Source organism: Gopherus evgoodei, chromosome 1, assembly GCF_007399415.2.
Source record: "Gopherus evgoodei ecotype Sinaloan lineage chromosome 1, rGopEvg1_v1.p, whole genome shotgun sequence".
NCBI classification, from domain to species: Eukaryota; Metazoa; Chordata; order Testudines; family Testudinidae; genus Gopherus; species Gopherus evgoodei.
In genome coordinates, this window is record NC_044322.1 from 267,644,712 (window position 1) to 267,665,452 (window position 20,741).

General features: G+C 48.7%; 1 protein-coding gene across 1 annotated transcript in view; it reads left to right on the forward strand.

The window, feature by feature from the left end:
• Positions 1 to 18,003, forward strand: part of ISX (intestine specific homeobox) — a 41,421-nt gene extending 23,418 nt beyond the window's left edge. The window contains exons 3-5 of the mRNA XM_030553591.1: positions 5,000 to 5,151; positions 10,715 to 10,831; positions 17,767 to 18,003. Of these exons, the coding sequence (XP_030409451.1) occupies positions 5,000 to 5,151; positions 10,715 to 10,831; positions 17,767 to 18,003 (506 nt within the window). The remainder of the gene's footprint in view (positions 1 to 4,999; positions 5,152 to 10,714; positions 10,832 to 17,766) is intronic.
• Positions 18,004 to 20,741: the final 2,738 nt, after the last annotated feature.

The window sequence follows — 20,741 nt, forward strand, 5'->3', positions numbered from 1 at the left end:
GTGCTGCTGCTCCTCACCACTGCCATTAGTCTGGCTCCTGCACCAGTACCTGAACCACACCAGTCAGAACTCCATTTGGGCCACCTCTATGAATTGGGCTGCAGGCCCATTAGGTTTCCTGTGCCTCGCTCTGGCCCTGCCAGTGGAAAACACCCTGCATAATGTGCATAGGGCTGCAGGCGTCAGCGCCAGCTTTACATATAGAAATAGCTCAAGAAAACTCATATGTATTCTTATTTCCCCAGAGACTTTGGAAACAAATTTGTAAAGCCAATGTTACATTTCCAAAATGTTCTGTCTTATATCTTCATCCCACATTCTTTATTAGACTAATTTTGAATTCTGTTGTTTGCCATGGGATCTCTAAGCTAAGATCCCAAGGCAAAAAAAAAAACCTATTGAAACTACAGTCAGAGAAAGTTTCATCTTACCGGGGAGAATGTTAATGTACAGTCCTAGATTTTTTAAAAAATAGATTTTGTTTGAAAACATAAATAGAATGACTGATTAGATTTAATTAAAAATGCAGTCTTCTAGCTCTCCTAGTGGCAAAGTCCTTTATTAGTTCACGGCATTCTATTTCGCCAGCAATTTCATTTCCAGTTGAAATCAAAGCCTGTCCGCTCATTCTCTACTTGATCCATAGTTGACCTCAGGTTATTTATTTTATTTTATTTTATTTTATTTTATTTTATGAGTTTCAGCTTTGAGAAACTGGTTTCAGCTGAAGTGACACTCCCAGGCACTGTGTGTATGTTCCCCTGTACAATACACATATTGGAAAATAGTTTGCCAAGCCCTTTCAAGAGGGATACCAGAGTGGAGGGTTAGGGCTGTTAGAATAATGCTGGAAAGATTTTTTTCAGCTCATCACAAAGCCAACATCATTTATTTCAGCGGAATAAATAGGACACCACAAGCTCAAGACAGCCTTCTGTTTCTGAAGGACATACTGCTCCTGGGCACTTTGCCGTCTACTGATATGACCGAGACCATTGAAATGGACATTGCGATGAAGCACTTTCATTTGCTCAGATGTTGGCATTGTTTGAGAATACTGAAACATCCCAGGCAGTGGGACAGATCCTCAGCTAGTCTAAACTGACATAGCTCCACTTATTTGAAAACCCCAATTTCCACTAGCTCTGGGTATGGCCCAACATTCTCCAGATCATTCCGATTCCCACATTTTCCTTTTCCTGTGTATTAAACCTTAAGTTCCAACCAATCTTATAGATTCTGGAACAGCACTGACCTCTAGAGCTGATCCTCCTCTGTAGGCTTGGCATTGTTTCTCTGGATGTTTTCGAGAAGTTCATGTAGTTGCCTGATTCCTGTATCCGGATCAGCTGACGAACTCCTACCCAGTTAACTCGGCACCAAATGCCATGCTAGACAGCCACAGTACTCAGCACCTGGAAGTTTTTTAAGCTGACATCCAGGACTAGAGGCTTCATGCTTCACTAGTTCCAATTTCTTGTCATAATGTTACTGACTCAAGTGTGTGTGAACATACTATCCTCTAAGGGGCAGTTTACAGAGAGGAAACATAAACAGAAGGCCTATCACTACTATGGTCAGCTAATATGGCCATTCTCTTTTTTGCTCAAGTAGTAGAGGCTTGTGGTTTGTGGTATGGGGTATAAGTGATGACCGTGATGTCTGTACATAAGCTGTTTAAGCAAGGACCATCATTTACTGTATGTTTGTATGGTTCCTAACATTGTGGGGCTCTACCTGGCTGTTGTTTAAGCATTATCACAATGGAAATGTTAAATGACAATATCAGTATCGCATGTGGATTCATTACAGAGTGAGAAAGCATCATTGGCTTGGCAGAATATTGCCAATACTGTCGATCTTGCTTTTCTGCTGTATTTCACAAGAGGGTTGGATGGCCAGCCACGCTCATGGAGTTGTGTGGTGAAAAATCCTCCAGTGGGAATCCAAGAACTAGGTTCAAACTGGGACATACACATGAAACATAAAGTGCCTAGAGATTCATATTCTCAGCACCAAACGCCCATATTTTTTCCCTCTTCATGATGGAACCATTGCTGTGATATCCCTTTTGGCAACTATTTTCCGTAGAGACTCCAACGCTATAATCAGGGCTTCTGTGAGATTCTGACTACTGCTACCTGCAACATACGTGCACAAAAGTGTTTCCCATTGCAGATCACTGCTCTAATAATGTCAAGAAGACTCGGTGTAAATGACATTTGCTCTTTGGGGCTAATGTCAGGGATGCAGTCTAATGAATGGTGGCTCGATATGCTAGTGAAAAGTCCAATCGTTTGGATTTAATTTTTTGAGAGGGGAGCTGTATTAGTTCGTTCTGAATGAGATGCAGAGCTCATGACAACTGATGCTTCTCACATATATTCTTGCATAACTGGATTCATTTTTAAAGTACCTGAGATGTGCCAAAAAAGCTGTCATGTTTCAAGTGGAATAATTCACTTACCAGTCTCCAAAAACTATATCCCATTAGCCTTTCAAAAATCCCCTTATAGCCCATTAGCTTTTCTGCCAGGGCATGGTCTCAGAACTGACTACTCATTGGTTTTCTATGTCAGTATGGTGACAAGGAAGTAGACGGGATTCCAGTTCAGATCAGTTCTGTGAAAAAAAAATTTCTGTATCTCAGAGAGCAATTATGTGTCACATCTTTCCAAATGTTTTAGTGCCAAAGAGGTAAATTTTCTTTTAACAGTCAAATCTTCAACCAAAGCAGAAAAGGTAACTGTTTTTGAGAGAATGCAGTAGCCCGCTCCAGATAACTTTTCCCATTAGGAAGGATTTTCTTATGATTAAATTGGCAGTTGTCACCAGACCATGGAAGAACAAAAGCTACTATTCAGATAGGTTGTTTTCTCCAGCAACATGCATTATACCAGTGCTCTCGCTGCAGTCACCTCAGGTCAGAGTAGCAAGATCATCATAGTCACTCATGAGATTAGAAATGCTATGTTCTTATCATGCTTCAGTTTTTCAAGTTCAGAAAGAAAACATGAATCGCAATACTTGGGGTGTATCTTCTCAAGTAGATCAATAACAGCATCCTATTTAGGTGAAGAATTCTCCATTTCTGAACTACAGGTCCAACTGCACATACTGCAAATCAGCTGACTCAGAACTGACTGTTGCAGACCCCTGTTCCTGCTGCCACTGCTCTGTGCAGGGCTTGCCTCCTTGCGCCACATTAGAGCAGCCTGAGGGTTACTCTAACTTACGCTGCAAACAAGCACTTCCTGTGGCTGTTATGCAGGTTTTAAGACCACTTTGTGCTGGCAGTTTGGCACAGAGTAGCCATACCATAACAGAGTATCTAACCATGTAATTTGGCATTTGACCATGAGTCTGACCTGACCATTACAATGTCTAGAACCAGATAGGGCTGTGTCCTGCAGAACTGTTCACTACATGGCTTTCCGCAAGGTAACTTTTTAAAAATGTAATGAACACCCTGCTCATTATTAGTTGCAAGACTTCAAGTTAGTGGTATGTAATGATGAAAGCATGGTATAGAGCAGGAGTAGGCAACCTATGGCATGAATGCCGTCTTCGGCATGTGAGCTGATTTTCAGTGGCACTCACACTGCCCGAGTCCTGGCCATCAGTCCTGGGGGCTCTGCACTTTAATTTAATTTTAAATGAGTCTTCTTAAACATTTTAAAAACCTTATTTTACATAAAACAATAGTTTAGTTATATATTATAGACTTATAGAAAAAGACCTTCTAAAAACGTTAAAATGTATTACTGGCATGAGAAACCTTAAATTAGAATGAATAAATGAAGACTCAGCACAGCACTTCTGAAAGGTTGCCAGCCCCTGGTATAGAGAGAGCAGGAACAAGTGATCCAAGCTGGAGGGGCCTACTTGCGCCGCCAACAAGAGATCATATGTAGACTCTGGACAGAATTCTGCTCTTACTGGTGTAAGTAAGGAGTGATCCCATTGTGCTCAATGGAGTTACACTGGTGTAAAACTAGTATAAAGTCAGAATCAAACCAAGTGGCCATTCACGTGACATGTAACTTCTAAAAACATACAAACATGCATACAATTGAGCTTGTAAGACAAATAGTCCAACTGGTGGTTGTTATTATTATTTATCATAGGTATTGCAGTAGCACTTAGATGCCAGAGCCTCATTGGGTTAGTTACTGTACAAAAACATAATAGATGGTCCCTGCCCAAAATAGCTTAATCTCAGTTTAAAAACAAGTGGCAACAGGAAGATACATCAGACAAACCGAGGGAGCACAAATTAACAAAGAAACGTACTAAGCAGTAGACACAGTGGTCGAAGCAGCCTCATTGCGTGCAGTGGTTTTGTGTAGTAGACAGAGGAACTAAGCTGAGGCCAGCAAAAAAACTTCACTCATGACCTTAAAATAAGAGTTAAATACAGTTCACTAAAGGCAAACGGCTACTGCATTTGTGCATTGTGCCACTTTTCTTCAGCCTGACTCAAGATCTCCTGGTCAACAGAGAAATTAATCTAAGTCAAGGGAGAACTTTGAATGCTTGTTTAAAATTAAACAAGTAGGAGAACTTATATGCTCAGACTCCCTTAATGGGAGTATTCTATTTTCAGAGCAGAAGGCCATAGATAATTACAGCAAGGTGAGACTGACTGGTAGATTTAAGGTTGGAAGACCATCTGGGTAACAGAGAGATTGTGATTGGGTTTTATGATGGGCACAAGAACAGGTGACAAGGACGCTGCATGAATGAATCATTCAGTCATTTTATATCAATATATACTACAAGCATGTTATAGACTTGAGCGCTATGTGATATAGATGCTTATAAGCACGTTATTAGAAAGTAGTGTAGAGATGGTTATAAGCAAAAGCAACCTGTTGGACTCTGTAACAACTGATTAACCATTTAAAAACATCTATAGTCATAATTTATTAACATTTATAAACTATTTATAAATGTACCCTTATAATACAGCATGACTGATCTTTCACTGCTTGTACAGATGAGAGGAAAGGGAAGCGGAGAATCCGGACGACATTCACAGCAGAACAGCTCCAGGAGCTAGAGAAGATTTTCCAGGTCACTCACTATCCAGACATTCACATCCGCAACCAACTGGCAGCAAAGATCAACCTCCCAGAAGCCAGGGTCCAGGTATAGTCTGTGCCCCTAAAATACCAGATGCATCACACCAACCCAAACACACACACACACACTGCAGCCATACCTTCTATTGAAGGTACATTTATAAATTGTTTATTATTAATCATTATTATTATTATTATTCCTGGCTCTTATATAGTACTTCTTCATCTTTAGATTTCAAAATGTTTTAAAATGGAGCTCAGTATCATTATCCCCATTTTACAGATGGGAGGGAAAAGTATCTTTCACCCTTGATGGGATTAACCAAATGGTTAATAAATAATAGATGTAATAAGCAGCATATCACAGACATAAGTAATGTGTTATAAATGGCAATAAGCAACCTGATGGACTCTATAACAACTGACTGGCCGCTTATTAAAATATCTACTAATCATTTATCAATCCTTTACAAACTATTTATGTACATTCAATATAAAGTGTGATCCACATGCCTGTTCCGCACCATCTCAAAAATTAGCCCAATGGAAACACAGTCTGTTACTTTTGGTAGTTCTCTGTTTGATACCATATGTGGTAGACCCATGGGCCACATTCACAGGGGGCATAAATCAGCATATCTTCGCAGGCCTTTAATGGAATTACGCTGATTTATGCCAGCTGAGATCTGATGCCATAACCTTCCTGCATGTGAGATCTATTACATTTGAAATATATTAGCATGCAGCAGATTTGGATGCTGTTTACAAGACTCCAGAGGGGAATGCCACGTACTTTATAACTGAAACATGCTTAGCCCAATTCTGTATGGAAATCTTCCATCTGCAGAGCTAACCTACTCACAGGTGCTGGTTCTGGACTCTCTCTCCTACTCTGTGGAAAGGGTTTCCATACTACGAGGCATCCTTGTAAATGAATCCCAGTATAAGACAAGATGTTTAACAAAGAGGACAGTTTATATAGCTGGGACTGATTTTCAACTAGCTATAATTTTACTGCCTAATATTTTGATGACAAGAAGGCATTCGAATGGAACAGCCATAGCACAGACATCAGCAGGAACAGTTTACTCACAATGCCCTACCAGTATATAAAGCACAAGAAGGGGGATTATTTAGTGTCTGCTGTAGACCACCAAATCACACTAGAGAATAGGATGACCGACTGCTGAAGTACCTATCTAAAATGTTTAGGGAAACAGCTGCATTATCATGGAGTACTTCAATTTGAGTGGCATATAATGGAGCTCTCATGCTTCCAACACTAAAACACTCTTACAATTTCTAATAATTATAGATGACAGTTTCCTAACTCAAGCACTGTTGCACTTGCATCCATTATTTAAATGAGATTATAAATTTGGTTGATAACAGTTAACAGGATTGATGTGATATGCTTAGACTTCCGGAAGGTATTTGATTTGGCATTGCACAATAATTTTTATTAAGATACTCGAATGATGTAAAATCAACATGGCACCTATTATATGGATTAAAAACTGGCTAATTGACAGGTCTAAAAATGTAATTGTAAATGAGGAATCATCTCTGAGATGATGTTTCACGTGGAGTCCTACGGGGTCCTGTGCTATTTATCATTTTTATCAATGACCCAAAAAGAAAAATTAAAATCATTGCTGATAAAGTTTGCAGATGACAAAATGACCAGGGGAGTAGTAAATATTGAAGAGGACAAGTCACTGATACAGAGTGATTTGGATCGCTTGCTAAAATGGATGCAAGCAAACAATATGTGTTTTAATACAGCTAAATGTAAATGTGTACATCTAGGAACAAAGAATATAGGCATGAGGTGAGCAAACTTTTTGGCCTGAGGGCCACATCAGGGGGGTTGGGGTACGTGGGAGGGGTGTGAGGGCTCCAGTTGGGGTGCAAGCTCTGGGGCGGGACCAGAAATGAGGAGTTCAGGGTGCAGGATGGGACTCCGGATTGCGGTGCAGGGTGAGGGCTCTGGGATGGGGATGGGGATGAGGCGTTTGGAGTACAGGAGGGGGCTCCAGGCTGGAACCGAAGGGTTTGGAGGATGGGAGAGGGATCAGGGTTGGGGCAGGGGTTTGGGGTATGTGGGAGGGGTCTGAGGGCTCCAGCTGGGGGTGCGGGCTCTGGGGCGGGGCTGGAGATGAGGTGTTTTGGGTGCAGGAGGGTGCTCCGGGCTGGGACCAATGGATTCAAAGGGCAGGAGGGGGATCAGGGATGGGGCAGGCTTTTGGGGCATAGGGGGGTGAGGGTTCTGGCTGGGTGTGCAGGCTCTGGGGTGGGGCTGGGCATGAGGGGCTTGGGGTACAAGAGGGGGCTCTGGGCTGGGATCGAGGGGTTCAGAGGTTGGGAGGGGGTTCAGGACTGTGGCAGTGGATTGGGGCACAGGGGCGCTCAGAGTGCAGGCTCCAGGCGGCGCCTACCGCAAGCAGCTCCAGGAAGCATGTCCCCCCTCTGGCTCCATGGTGTGGCCAGGCAGGTCTGCGTGCTGCCCCCTCTGCAGGTGCCACACCGGCAGTTCCCATTGGCTGGGAACTGTGGTCAATGGAAGCTGTGGGGGCAGCACTTGCGGACAGGGCAGCGCGCAGAGCTGCCTGGCCACACCTCTGCGTACTACGTAGAAGCTGAAGTGGGGTCATGCTGGCAGGGCCAGTGCAAGGATGTTTTGCACCCTAGATGAAACTTCCACCTTGCGCCCTCCCCCGTCCCTGAGCCCCCGCCCTGAGGCGCACCCACAGCGGCAGCTCCCCCCTCCGTCCTGTGGCAGCCCCCCTGCTCCATCCTGAAGCGCCTCCCTGCGGCAGCTCCCCACCCCCCACCCTCGGCCCTGCCTCCTCCCCGAGCACGCCATCGCTGCTTCACTTCTCCCACCTCCCAGGCTTGCTGGGCCAATCAGCTTAGGCGCCGCAAGCCTGGGAGGCAGGAGAAGTGAAGCAGCCACGGCATGCACGGGGAGGAGGCAGGGCAGGCGTGAGCTGGGGTGGGGAGTTTCCCTGCGTGCCACCCCCCCCCCCATTTGCTGCAGGCAGCCCTCCCCGCGCACCCCTGTACCAGCTCCTTCCTCCTAAATGCTAGTGGCGACTGGGGCAGCTGAAGATCCAGCCACCGTGGTCGCTGCCGAAGAAAATGCCACCCCCCAAATGACAGTGGCCTAGGTGACCACCTAGGTTGCCTAAATGGTTGCACTGGCCCTGCATGCTGGCTGCTTCCTGGGAACCATGCGGACCAAGAGCTGAGGTCTGGATTAAATGGTCTGACAGGCCAGATGTGGCCCGCAGGCCATAGTTTGCCCACCTCTGATATAGGCCATACTTACAGAATGGGGGATTCTATCCTGGGAAGCAGTGATCCTGAAAAAGAGTTGGGGATCATGGTGGATAACCACCTGAACATGATCTCTGTGTGACCCGATGGCAAAAAGGGCTAATGTACATAGGCGCTGACTCCATGGGTGCTCCAGGGCTGGGCATCCACTGGAAAGAAATTGTGGGTTCTGAGCACCCACTGGCAGCCCCCCTACCAGTATCTTCCCCGCCCCACAATGCCTCCTGCCTGCCAGCGGGCCCCACGGATCAGTGCCTCCCCATCCCTCCCAGTGCCTACCACCTGCCACAGATCAGCTGTTTTGCGACTTCTGCAGGTGCTGGGGAGTGAGGGGAGGAGCAAGGACAGAAGTAGGCGGGGAAGGGGCAGGGCAGGAAGAGGTCTGAAGAAGAGGGGTGGAGCGAGGGTGAGAAGAAGCAGGATGGGGGTGGGGCCTTGGGGAAAGGGGTGTAGTGAGGGACAGGGCCTGGGAGGAGCCAGGTGGCACACCCCTCAGCAGATTAGAAATTCGGCACCTATGCTAATGCATACCTTAGATATATGAACAGGGAAATCTCAAGTAGGAGTAGAGAGGTTATATGACTTCACACTGATGCAATCACTGCTGAAATTATGTGTCCATTTCTGGTGTCCACAATTCAAGGTTAAGAGGTGATGTGGTCAGGCTATCAGTACCTACACATGGGGAACAAAAATTTAATAAAAGAATCTCTTCAATCTAGCAGAGAAGGGTATAACAAGATCCAAAGGGTAGAAGTTGAAAATTCTAGGTGGAAATAAGGTGTAATTTTTTAACAGTGAGGGTAATTAACCATTGGAACAAGTTACCAAGGGTCATGGCAGATTCTCCATCAATGGAAATTTTTAAAATCAAGATTGGATGTTTTTCAAAAAGAACCACAGCTATTGGACCTGAAGTAGGAATTAACTCAGGGAAATCTTATGGCCTGCATTATGCAGGAGGTCAGACTAGTGGATCACAATAGTCCTTTCTGGCCTTATAATCTATGACTATGCCTCAAAATATGGACTTTGGAAAGATCACCATAAAGGGTGAGAATGTAGCTGAGTCTTCATGGCCCATTCCATCTTTGACCATTCTGTAAATAATCCAGAAACAGGTAATTTTATAGTGCATTTTGTCATAGGAATCCTGTCCACTAGATACTGGATTAAGTCGTTTCATGCATAAACTCACATACAAGTTTGTCTTTCCAGGAGCTTTTAGCCAATAGCAACAAAGCAGACACTTGACATTCCAAGTAATTCATCTGAAAGAGATGCCGAAATAATTAACCTGTTTGTTGCTGGATTTTTTTTTTTTAAATCACATATTCAACAGTAACTACTTTTGGTTACTAATTTCCTTTGTTCCATTTGAACCACTTACCAAGGAATGAAAGACTTGCATTCCATTCATGAACTCCTGACACAAAAGAGGGTAGGTTTAAATATTTTTGACCAAGCAATGCAACCCATGATACACCCATGTACCGCTATAGTGGTTAGCCTGTAAATATTTAGCCATGTCTCTGGAACTAGCCAGGAAGATCAAGTCAGCTGGCAGACAGGTGCACCTTGGAGAAAAGTAGGAGTCTTTTAGCTAGGGCAAGTTTAATGGGTAAAATTTTCAAAAGCATTTGATTGACTTAGACTCAAGTCCCAATGAGACACAGATGCCTTAAACCATTCTAGTGCTTTAAAAATGTTTACCTGGTAGTATAGAAAGAAGTGTCATCAATATAGTTCAGTTGGTAACACTTTCATCATGAGCCAGTAGATCATCCAACTGAACCCTCCACCAGGTCTTTATGTCTACTGCTGAAACTGCTCTCCCATGCTGGGAAAAGGAGCAGTGTTGTACAAGGGGCTATGCCCTTCAGGAAAAGCATTAAAATAAGGACCCCTCAATATGTCTCTGATTGCTGTTTATAGATCCCTTATCACTTTCCCAAAAGGATAATTGAAAGCCCCTGTATCCTGGCTGACAGACCTTGCTCAATGTGCGCTATTGCTGATAAAACAATGGTTGCCATGTCTGTCCAAACACAGATACTACACAGCCTGTACATTACCTATAGTAGGAAAGGTGTATTGTGAAAGCAAATTCTTTTCGGTAGGTTGGGCCATTAGCCATACAGGCCTCTCCACCCTGGACGCTTGTCGTTCTCCATCAAATCTTCAAAGAGTATCAGAAATGTCTCTTTGAAACAGATGTGAACCTTTCTTTTGACCTGTCTTATTCCTGTCATACCTTCATTTGCCTTCCCTCCTTCTCCCCTTGCACCCAGATCTGGTTCCAGAACCAGCGAGCAAAGTGGAGAAAACATGAAAAATTAGGATATTTCGGTGGCCTCCAGCATCTGACCGAAGCAGATTTCATTCCAGCTCCAAAGTTGGAAATCACAGTGAGTATGGGAGGTCATGTGTAAAGGAAGTGAGTAAGACAGAGAGACTCACCCTTTTCAGTATCATGCCTTGTACAGGTGTTACAAAGAAAAGAGTCTTTGTGACCCAGAAGAATTCCATTTTTTCTCAGAGAGAGACATTGTGTCATTCCTCCTGAAACTAAGTCTATTCTTCGAGTGATTGCTCATATCCATTCCAGTTAGGTTAGGTGTGCGCGCCGCGCGTGCACGTTCGTCGGAAACTTTTTACCCTAGCAACTCCAGTGGGCCGGCAGGTCGCCCTCTAGAGTGGCGCCGCCATGGCGCCTGATATATACCCCTGCCGGCCCACCCGCTCCTCAGTTCCTTCTTACCGCCGTGTCGGTCGTTGGAACTGTGGAGCACGGCTTTGCTGTCTTCCACGTCCCTAGCTCTCCTTCGTTGTACTGTTTATAGTTGTAGTTAGTAGTTAAGTGTAGTTAGTTAAGTAGTAATATAGTAAATAGTTGTAAATAATAGTGTAAATATTTGTTAGCCGGTTTGGGCCGTAGCCCTTCCCGGCACCCGGCACCGGGCCCATGCCTGGTTTGCCGAGCTTCAAGCAATGCGCGGCCTGTAAGAAGCCGATGCCGACCAGCGATCCCCACGACGCGTGCCTAAAGTGCCTGGGGGAATCGCACATCTCGGACAAGTGCCGCATTTGTAAGGCTTTTAAGCCTAGGACAAAGAAGGAGAGAGACCAGAGACTGAGGACTCTCCTTATGGAAGCGGCACTCAACCCGGCAGCTTCACAGACCGTCACCTCTACACCGGCACTGGACCGCGCCGGCACCGGAAAGACTCCCTGGCACCGACTTTCCCCGACACCGGGTCCCGAAGCAAGGCCCTCGAAGTCAGCAACTCCATCCAGGCAGACTTGAGTGGAGCGCCCAGCACCTGCCTCTGCCGCGGCACTACCGACAGGGATCCCGTCGACTCCGGGCCCAGAGGGCCCGTCGAGTCCGGTCCCGCCTAGCTCCCCCATAAGATCTGGGGTTGAGCTATTGGTCCCTTCGACGCTGGAGACCTTCGCCTCGGCACGGGACCTAATTGCCCTGACTGAGCCAACTCAGCCTCCACCCCCGGTACCTCCGGTGCGGGTTGTGTCCAGAGGCAAACCGACAATGAGAGAGCCGTCTCGGGACTCACGCTCGCTGTCGAGGTCCCGTCACCGTGGTCGCTCCAGATCCCGGCGCCGCTCGCAGTCCCGGCACCGCTCCCCTCGGCGGTACCGGTCACATTCGCGGCACCGGTCGTCCTCCAGGCAGTCCCGGTCTGGCTCTAGTCATCGATACCGGCACCGGGACTCTAGGAGCCGTTCCCGCCGTCGATCAGCTCCCCGGTCGACCTCCCAGCACCGAGCTGGTGGCAGGTCCCGGTTCCGGTCGACCTCCCGGCACCGCGTCGGTGGCCGGTACCGGTCCCGATCCCGGCTCCGAGCCCAAGACAGACCCCGGTCCCGATCCCCGCACCGGTATGACTCCTGGTACCGGTCCCCGGCACCGAGACCATCTTCGGCGCCAGGACGAGGAGATTCTTACCAGCCGCTGTCGGCCCCTCCATGGCCTTCCAGACAGCCGTCTGTATCGTCGCAGGTGGACAGTGTTTATGCACTGGGCACAGACAGGCAAGCGGCCCTTTTTCAAGACCCTCCTCAACAGGACCAGGGACTGCAGCAGTGGGGGTTCTGGACACCCTGGGCGTATCACCAAGCCCAGGGTCCCCAACAGCTTCCTCCTAGGCCTGCGACGACGGAGCACAGGGAGCCGGAGGCGTCGCTGTCTCCCCCCCGCCCCCCGGACGGAGAGGATGGGTCAAAACAGCAAGACCCTGAGCTCCCTCCAGAGTCAGAGACAAGGGCTCAGACAGACCCCCCGCTGGACACTCTCTTGCCAGGGGTCTCCTCATCGTCTTCTCCCGATGAGGCTGTGGCAGGCACCTCTTCCTCTAGCCCTCCTCCACTAGATCTCAGGGCACATCAGGACCTCCTCAGGTGCGTAGCGCAGAACTTGAGCCTGCAAGCTGAGGAGGTCTCCGAGATCGAGGATCCCGTCGTCAGCATCCTCTCCTCTGATGCTCCCACCAGAGTCGCCCTGCCCTTTATTCGGACGATCCAGGCCAACGCCAATACGATCTGGCAATCGCCGGCCTCCATCCCCCCTACTGCACGGGGCGTCGAGCGGAAGTACATGGCCCCCTCCAAGGGTTATGAGTACCTCCATGTTCACCCGACACCGTGCTCCCTCGTGGTGCAGTCGGTGAACGAGAGGGAGCGTCATGGACAAGAAGCCCCAGCTCCCAAATCCAAGGAGGCCAGACGTATGGACCTCCTCGGCCGCAAGGTCTATTCGGTGGGGGCCCTTCAGCTCAGGGTGTCCAACCAGCAAGCCCTTCTTAGCCACTACGCCTTTAACTCTTGGGTGGCAGCGGATAAGTTTAAAGAGCTGTTGCCGCAGGAGGCGCATCAAGAATTTGCGGCAATTCTTGACGAGGGCAAGAAGGTTGCAAGAACCTCGTTGCAGGCCTCCTTGGACGCTGCGGACTCGGCTGCTCGTACCCTCGCCTCAGGGGTGACAATGCGCCGCATCTCCTGGCTTCAGGTTTCTGGCCTTCCACTGGAGCTCCAATACACCATCCAGGACCTCCCGTTCGAAGGCCAGGGCCTATTTCTCGGAGAAGACAGACCCCAGACTAAAAAGTCTGAAGGACAATCGGGTCATTATACGCTCCCTTAGGATGCACACGCCCGGGACACAACGCAGACCCTTCCGGCCGCAACAACAGCAGCAGCGCCGGCCGTACCCCCAGTTCCGCCAGCGGCAGGACCTCAATAGGCACCGCGGCAGAAATGGAAGGCGCAGATAGTCGGGGAATCAAGGGGAGCAGAACCAAAGCTCCTCTAAAGCCCCACCTGGACCCAAACCTTCGTTTTGAAGGTGCGCCCGAGGGCGTAGTACCAGTTTCCCCCACTGATCCTTCCCCCCCATTTTCCAATCGCCTTTTGTTTTTCCTCCAGGTGTGGACCGACATAACATCGGACCGCTGGGTCTTACGCACGGTGCAGACGGGATACCGTCTGCAGTTTATATTTTTTCCTCCCTCCCGCCCCCCACCCTCGTCCCTCTTCAGGGACCCCTCTCACGAGCAATTCCTCTGCCAGGAGGTGCAGACGCTCCTCGACAAAGGAGCCATAGAGGCGGTTCCGGAGAACGAGAAGGACAAGGGGTTTTATTCCCGCTACTTTCTGATCCCCAAGGCCAAGGGAGGCCTCAGACCCATCCTCGACCTGCGGGAACTCAACAAATATCTGGTGAAGTTGAAGTTCCGCATGGTATCCCTGGGGACCATTATCCCATCTCTGGATCCTGGAGACTGGTATGCCGCCCTCAACATGCAGGACGCTTATTTTCATATCGCCATATGGCCACACCACAGACGTTTCCTTCGGTTCGTGGTCGACCGCCATCACTACCAATTCGCGGTCCTCCCATTTGGCCTCTCTACGGCCCCGAGGGTATTCACCAAATGCATGGCTGTCGTTGTCGCACATCTTCGACGCAGTCGCATTCACGTGTTCCCTTACCTCGACGATTGGCTGATTCGGGGCACCTCAGAGCTGCAGGTCCGCATCCACGTCCGCAGGATCACTTGCCTGTTTACTAACTTGGGCCTCTTGATCAACGTGGACAAGTCCACTCTGCTCCCCTCGCAGAGGGTAGAGTTCATTGGGGCCGTCCTGGACTCCACCTTGGCCAGGGCCCTTCTACCGTTGCCCAGGTTCCAGTCGCTGTCGACCATCGTTCAGCGCTTGCTGGCGGCCCCCCTGACCTCTATAAGGACATGCCTAACCCTGTTAGGCCACATGGCGGCCTGCACGTTTGTGACAGGGTATGCACGGCTCCGCATGAGGCCCCTCCAATCTTGGCTCATCGCACAATACCGGCCAGCCAGACAGTCACTAGACACGCTTGTCACAATCCCCCAGGGGGTGTTGGATTCCCTCGGCTGGTGGCTAGACCAGTCCGTCGTATGTGCGGGGCTCCCATTTCACCCACCCCAGCCCTCGGTGTCCCTAACAACAGATGCCTCAGATCTCGGCTGGGGGGCCCCCTGGGAACCCTGAAGACACAGGGCCTGTGGTCCCCGCAGGAGGTGGATCTACACATCAACATGCGGGAGTTGAGAGCGGTCCGCCTTGCTTGTCAAACATTCTGTCACCAGCTTCGAGGTCGTTGTGTCGCGGTATTCACCGACAACACGATGACCATGTACTATATCAACAAGCAGGGCGGCACCAGATCCTCTCCCCTATGTCACGAGGCGATGCGACTCTGGGACTTTTGTATAGCCCACTCCATTCACCTCACGGCTTCCTTCCTCCCCGGAGTACGGAACACGCTGGCGGACCGCCTGAGCAGATCCTTCCTCTCGCACAAGTGGTCCCTCCGCCCGGACATTGCCCTCTCGAACTTCCAGAGGTGGGGTTGTCCCCGTGTGGACCTCTTCGCGTCCAGGGGGAACAGGAAATGCCAGGCGTTCTGCTCCTTTCAGGGCCGGGAACCCGGGTCTATAGCAGACGCCTTCCTTATTCCGTGGACGACCCACTTGTTCTACGCGTTCCCTCCGTTCCCACTGGTCCACAAGGTTCTTCTGAAGGTGCGCAGGGACAGGGCCCGCGTGATTATGGTAGCCCCAGCGTGGCCCAGGCAGCATTGGTACCCCATGTTGCTGGACCTGGCCATAGCCAACCCAGTCCCCCTGCCCCTTCACCTGGACCTGATCACCCAGGACCACGGTACTCTCTGTCACCCGGACCTCCAGTCGCTGCACCTAGCAGCGTGGCTCCTGCGTGGCTGACCGGATCCGAGTTACGCTGCTCTACCCCGGTATGTGAGGTACTCTTGGGCAGCAGGAAGCCTTCCACTAGAGCGACGTACTTGGCCAAGTGGAAGCGTTTCTCCTGTTGGTGCACGGAGAGGGGTTTCCTCCCTATGGAAGTTTCGGTCGCCAATATATTGGACTATATTTGGTCTCTCAAGCAATAGGGCCTGGCGATATCGTCCCTTCAGGTTCACCTGGCGGCTATCTCCACCTTTCACCCGGATGGGGATGGCCGCTCCATTTTCTCTCACCCGACGGTAACTAGATTCCTTAAGGGGCTGGAACGTCTATACCCCAACGTCCGACCCCCTGCCCCTACCTGGGATCTTAACCTGGTTCTGACTCGGCTCATGGGGCCCCCCTTTGAGCCGTTAGCGACTTGCTCCCTGCTCTATCTTTCTTGGAAGACCGCCTTTCTAGTAGCCATTACCTCAGCTAGACGGGTGTCGGAACTCCGGGCGCTAACAGTAGATCCCCCGTATACAGTCTTCCATAAAGATAAGTGCAGCTGAGACCGCACCCTGCCTTTCTCCCCAAGGTGGTCTCAGCCTTTCACGTCAACCAGGAAATCTTCCTCCCGTTTTTTTTCCCGAAGCCTCATTCCTCATGCAGGGAGCAACAACTCCACTCGCTTGATGTCCGTCGGGCTCTCGCGTTTTATGTGGAGAGGACCAAACTCTTCCGCAAATCCCCCCAGCTTTCCATGGCAGTAGCGGACCGCGTTAAGGGGCTTCCCACTTCCTCGCAGAGGTTATCCTCGAGGGTAACGTCCTGTATCAGGACCTGCTATGACTTGGCTCACATTTCTACGGGCCGTGTGACTGCGCACTCTACCAGGGCGCAGGCGTCGTCATTGCCTTTCCTCGCCCGCATGCCCATACAGGAGATCTGTCGGGCAGTGACCTGGTCATCGGTCCACACCTTTGCTGCCCACTACGCCCTGATCCAGCAGTCCAGAGAGGACGCGGCCTTCGGATCTGCAGTGCTCCATGCCGCGACTTCTCACTCCGGCCCCACCGCCTAGGTATGGCTTGGGATTCACCTAACTGGAATGGATATGAGCAATCACTCGAAGAAGAAAAGATGGTTACTCACCTTTGTAACTGTTGTTCTTCGAGATGTGTTGCTCATATCCATTCCACACCCGCCCTCCTTCCCCACTGTCGGAGTAGCCGGCAAAAAGGAACTGAGGAGCAGGTGGGCCGGCAGGGGTATATATCAGGCGCCATGGCGGCGCCACTCTAGGGGGCGACCTGCCGGCCCACTGGAGTTGCTAGGGTAAAAAGTTTCCGACGAACGTGCACGCACAGCGCGCACACCTAACCTAACTGGAATGGATATGAGCAACACATCTCGAAGAACAACAGTTACAAAGGTGAGTAACCGTCTTTTTCAGTGCATAAGTGGGGAGGTGTCTGTTTGTGGAAATATTGTTTCCCCCTTTTATTTCCAAGTCCTTTCCCCAAAAAGCCTGCATTGGACCAACCTGTCCTTCCAGATGAATTTTAATTAGACACATGGAGACCAATCAAGAGTAATACATTGCACTTCATCCCTTCAGGGGCTGAACATGTTGTCTGTGGGACCCTCACCTTTTTGATATCCATTTTTGAGCAACCATTTGAGAGGATGAACACCTTGCAGAAGCCATAGGCTAGAAGAGGACTAGATAGGGACTTTGGTGTAGGCAACCATACCACCTCATTTCTGTACAAAATCCTTGCTACGTTCACCCCATTATGTTAATCTGTGCTTGTTTGCCCTGGTATTGTTTCCTAAATTGCACAGCATTATCCATGTTGGTACACATGATATCTCTCTCCTATTTCAGGAGTGAGTGAGGTTCTGTGGCCTGCAATGTGCAGGTCCGACTAGATGATCAAGATGGTCCCTTGTGACCTTAAAGTCTACAAGTCCTTAGTTTTCATTGCTGAACACTGGGAAAATTCCTAGGCTGCTCGTAAATTACATCTAACTAAAGGTCTGTGTTGACTTTTTAAAGAACTCTCTTCTGTTTTTTTCCCCACTTATGACAGGGTTCCAGCCTGATGCCCAGCAACATCTGTGCTGCAGGCCTGTCCACTGAGTATTACTCACCAGCCCAAGGGTATCTGACGTCAGCCTGGCTGTCCAACACATTGCCTTTTGCTCCCACACACTTGGACCGGCTGCCCTTTCCTAAATGTTATCTGTTCTTTGACTACCTCCCTCCATATGGCATCTCTCTGCCCCAGAAGACTGAATGGAACAGTATTCGTGCCAGTTCCACATAAAAGATGATGAAGAGGAACAGGAGTGGGAGACTCTGGGGGCATCCTTTGGTCATTTCTGACAGATCATATTCATGGGCAGGTGGGGTTCTCTTTGGAACAGAGCTGCTCAGCTTTTGGATGGCGTGTGGTGCGAAGCCAGCTAGGCATAACAGTAATATTGTAGCAGAAAGCCAAAGCCAGGCTAACACCATAGAGCACCACTGAACCTTGGAAAGTGCGCTATCATCATCCTTAAGAAGAGTGTACTTTGAAACAATATGACTTTCCAGAGGTCATGTACCTAATGGGATAGTACATTAAGCAGTCCTGATGAAGAGCTGAAGCTTTCTTCAGAAAACACCAGATGATCTTGTTGCATGGATGATCTGAGGCATTGAGATTTTAGCAGGCTGAATTCCTGCGCTGAGACACACGTAGTGATGGTCATCCCAAAAAGCCTGGCTATTCCACTGACCAAAATGACTGACCCAAGCAGATGTGGGTCTCTTTCCTTGCAAATTTCACATTGGTCCTGTTTCTCTGGGTGGAAGAAGGTTTAGGTCAAAGATCAACCTTAACTGGTTTTCTCTGGAATGGGAGGGTTTGATTTGCTTGTTGTATTTTGACTTGAATAAAAGAGGATGAATACAACTTGTGCTTGACTATAACAATCCGAGAGGGATATCCATATTGAGTTGAATATTTAATATCATAGACTCTGGGGTTGCGAGATTTCTGTAGATGGTTAATTAAAATGTTTGAGAGGAAACCTCTCTTTTTTGACCTGAATTAAGTAAGCACTAAAATCCCATCAAAAACAACACTTAAAAAGACACGGGCTAATTGGTTAATCTACTAGACTTAATAGAATGGTTGTAGGCAGTGGTATTGTAGCCATGTTGCTCCCAGGATTTTAGAGAGTCAAAGTGGGTGAGATAATATTTTTTATTGAACCAACTTCTAGTGGTGAGAGAGACAAGCTTTTGAGCTTACAGAAAGCTTTAGGATATCCTGGGACCAACAAGGTTACAACAATATTACATATTCATACACACTGTACATAATATAACTATACTTTTAAAATATGGCTGTTTTTCATGCTTATTAGATGTATCGTCCTGCATCCATTAAAATCAATGGCAAAACTTCCACGGCAAATCAGTGGTGTAGGGTCCAAGACTTTCTGAATTCCCTGACAAATTAATAGATAGCGACATTGTGACAGGGTGTATAGGCCCCACACAGATGAGGAAGGGGCCAGAGAGGCCCTGGCCGTGGGACTAGTCCCACCCCTTTCCTCTGTCAGTCATACATGATAGAGAGGAGGCCTTTAAAAGGGAGGAAACTGCAGTCAGCAGGGAGGGAGAAAGGAGCAGGATTGCCCTAAGCAGCAGACTGTAGGAGTGACTCTTGACGCCACAGAGGCAACTCCTAGACAGGAGACCTTCACCCTGGCCCTGAGGACAGTACAGCAGACTCTCAGGGTAAGACCCAGCCAGAGCAATTTCCCTAGACCCATTATATTGGGGATGGATTGTTGGCAGCTCTGTAGATTTGCCACCTCGGCCCTTTCTGCCGGGACCAAAGGGAGATAGTATTCCTGAAGACATGGGGGTCTGTGACTTTCATTTTGATCCTAGAGCCAGAGCAATTTACAGAGGCCGACTAAAAGAAGAACACACACCCCTTGCAAATAGTAGGGAAGTGGGACTGGTGTTGCTACCATCCATTGTAGATAACTGGGTGTGGCCAGATTTGCCCACCCCCTGAGGGAGGAACCACTAAGAACTGTGTACAGCCATCTTCAGTGCTGTGGCTACCGTAAGAGTTACACCGCAAAGGTGTAAAATACTGATTGGCCGGAATTGCGACCTCAGTCCCAGAACTATCCCTCACTAGTGACACTATTCAAAATGGCGGTTAAGAATGGGAGCCATTAACCCATAGGTTTGCTGGGTAATTTGTAGCATGCTCATGGGCATGCAGGTAAGTTGGTCATCCCAAACAGAGTGTTTATCTGAGAAATGCTTGTGAATAGCTAGATGCCAGCAGCATTTCAGTTTTCTTCTGTTCATTGACTGGTGACCACATACTAGATCACATTTACTGGGTCTACTAGCTGGGCTCACTATGCGGGCTGAGACTGAAATTGGGATCTGTAAACCAGCAGGCCAACTCACTGGCAAGTGCATCAACAACACTCCCATAAGCAGCAGGGCTTCTGTTGTTTCTCTTCAGCACTGAGTTTTATTTCTCCAGATCAAAAAAGTTCAACATAAATAAAGCAGGATCCAGTGCAGGTCCCTGATCCGGCTCCTGCAGATCTCACTCACAGGTGAGTTTCTTATTGGCCCTTTATTTTAAAGACCACGTGGGGCCTGCAGGCAACCATCTGATCCCTGCCCTCAGGTCCATCACCCGGGAAGCAGCCAATTAGTCATAAATAGGATTCTCTTTAAGAGACATCCTGTGACAGGATCTTTGTAGTCTATAAGTAATATCTCTACCAAATAAACCTTTCTCTGGTCAAGCCAAAAGTGACTAGATTCTATGGAGGGGATTCCTTTCTTAAAATTGTCATGAAACAGAGTCTAGTGCGGGGGTGGGCACACTTTTTGGCCTGAGGGCCGCATTGGGGTATGGAAACTGAATGGCGGGCCATGAATGCTCACAAAATTGGGGATAGGGGTGCAGGAGGGTGGTGAGGGCTCTGGCTGGGGGTGCGGGCTCTAAGGCAGTGCCAGAAATGAGAAGTTCAG